The sequence below is a fragment of the Asterias rubens genome, chromosome 11 (assembly GCF_902459465.1).
Source record: "Asterias rubens chromosome 11, eAstRub1.3, whole genome shotgun sequence".
In the NCBI taxonomy this organism is placed as follows: Eukaryota; Metazoa; Echinodermata; class Asteroidea; order Forcipulatida; family Asteriidae; genus Asterias; species Asterias rubens.
The window spans coordinates 254,133-255,752 of NC_047072.1; the positions used below are offsets into that span (position 1 = coordinate 254,133).

General features: G+C 43.3%; 1 protein-coding gene across 1 annotated transcript; it reads right to left on the bottom strand.

Annotated features, from left to right (window-relative positions):
* Positions 1-483: 483 nt before the first annotated feature.
* On the bottom strand, positions 484-906 carry LOC117296597. Its single transcript, XM_033779615.1, has one exon. The coding sequence runs from the start codon at positions 904-906 to the stop codon at positions 484-486; it is 423 nt and encodes a 140-aa protein (XP_033635506.1).
* Between the last annotated feature and the right edge of the window lie 714 nt (positions 907-1,620).

Here is a 1,620-nt window from a genome sequence, read left to right on the forward strand (position 1 = left end):
AGCTCTTTGGGTGTCAAGGGGCCACCTCTCCAATGGATTACATCTTACATCAGCAACCGAACTCAAGCCATTAACATCAATGGAGTTTTATCATCAGTTGCCACGCTCTTGTTTGGTGTTCCCCAGGGATCTGTCCTTGTGACTCCATGTACATACATACATACATACAACTACATCAAGATCAAACCGCTGGAAAGAGCAAGACCAATGGAACTATAAATACAACAAATTACATCTGATACAAGTGAGTTTTGAGAGATTTTTTGAATAAAGGCAAAGAGTTACAATTTCTGATGCGTACTGGGAGGTTGTTCCATATTCGCGGAGCAATAAAGGAGAAAGTCCGGTTGTGAGCAAATGAGAGCGTGGCGGATGGTAGAGAGCAAGGCAAGATGATAAGTAGCCTGGTGCTATTCCTTGAAGACATTTAAACACAGTAACTAAAACTTTGAAAGTTACTCTCTCTTTGACCGGGAGCCAATGTTACTGCTGAAGGCAGGGTGTCGCATGGTCATATTTCATAGCCTTGCAAATCAGCTTGGCCGCCCAGTTTTGGATGCGTTGAAGACGTTGGATGTCTGAAGTGCTAGATCCAAGAAGCAACCCGTTGCCATAGTCTAATCTTGAGAGAATAAGAGCACGGATAATTAGGTGGCATGTGTCGAAGTCCAGGAATTTGCGAATGCGACTTAGGTTTCTGAGTTGATAGTTGAGGCTGGAGCAGAGAGTTGTGATGTGGGAGTGCATGGACATTGACGAATCAAATACAACCCCGAGGTTGCGAACACTCTTAGAGCGCTTGCTGACTTTGTCGCCGACCTGAAGAGATACCGAAGGCACTTTGTGTTTGAGATGGTCAGGAACAGCAATGAATAACTCTGTTTTCTCTTCATTGAGCTTCAGCATGTTAAGGGTCATCCATGACTTGATGTCAGATATGCATGAGGATAGCCGAGAGAGAGCTGACGTTATGGATTGCGGGTCATTCAGGTTGAATGGTATGTACGGTTGAATATCGTCGGCATAAAGGTGATATTGTAGGTTATGCTTTCTGATGATACGACCGATGGGAATGGATTAAATTGCGAATGACTGGGAACCTACAATAGATCCCTGAGGTAAACCGTAATTTAGACTGTGGTAATCGGAGAAGGATCCATCAATACAGATGCACGTTGTTCTGCCGGAGAGGTAGGACTTGAACCACTTTTGTGCGGCTCCTTTTACCCCGATGTCATGGGTAAGGCGGTCAAGCAAGACGGAATGGTTCACCGTGTCAAACGCTGCACTTAGGTCCAGTAGGACGAGGAGAACACCTTTTCGATTTGAAACGTTCTGCATGATGTCGTCTTTGACTTTGAGGAGAGCCGATTCAGTGCTGTGTAAAGCTCTATATGCCGATGGATAGAGGTTCTCCAAGATTCATGTACATTTGTATGCAGATACTCAACTGTATCTTTCATTTGATTTGGACTGTTCTGATGAGCAATCTAAACGCAAACGTGCTGAGCAATGTGTTTCTGATATTAAGTTATGGATGACCAATAATAAATTAAAACTCAACGATGATAAAACTGAGCTGCTCATATTATCATCTAAACATAACCAAAACAAAATTGT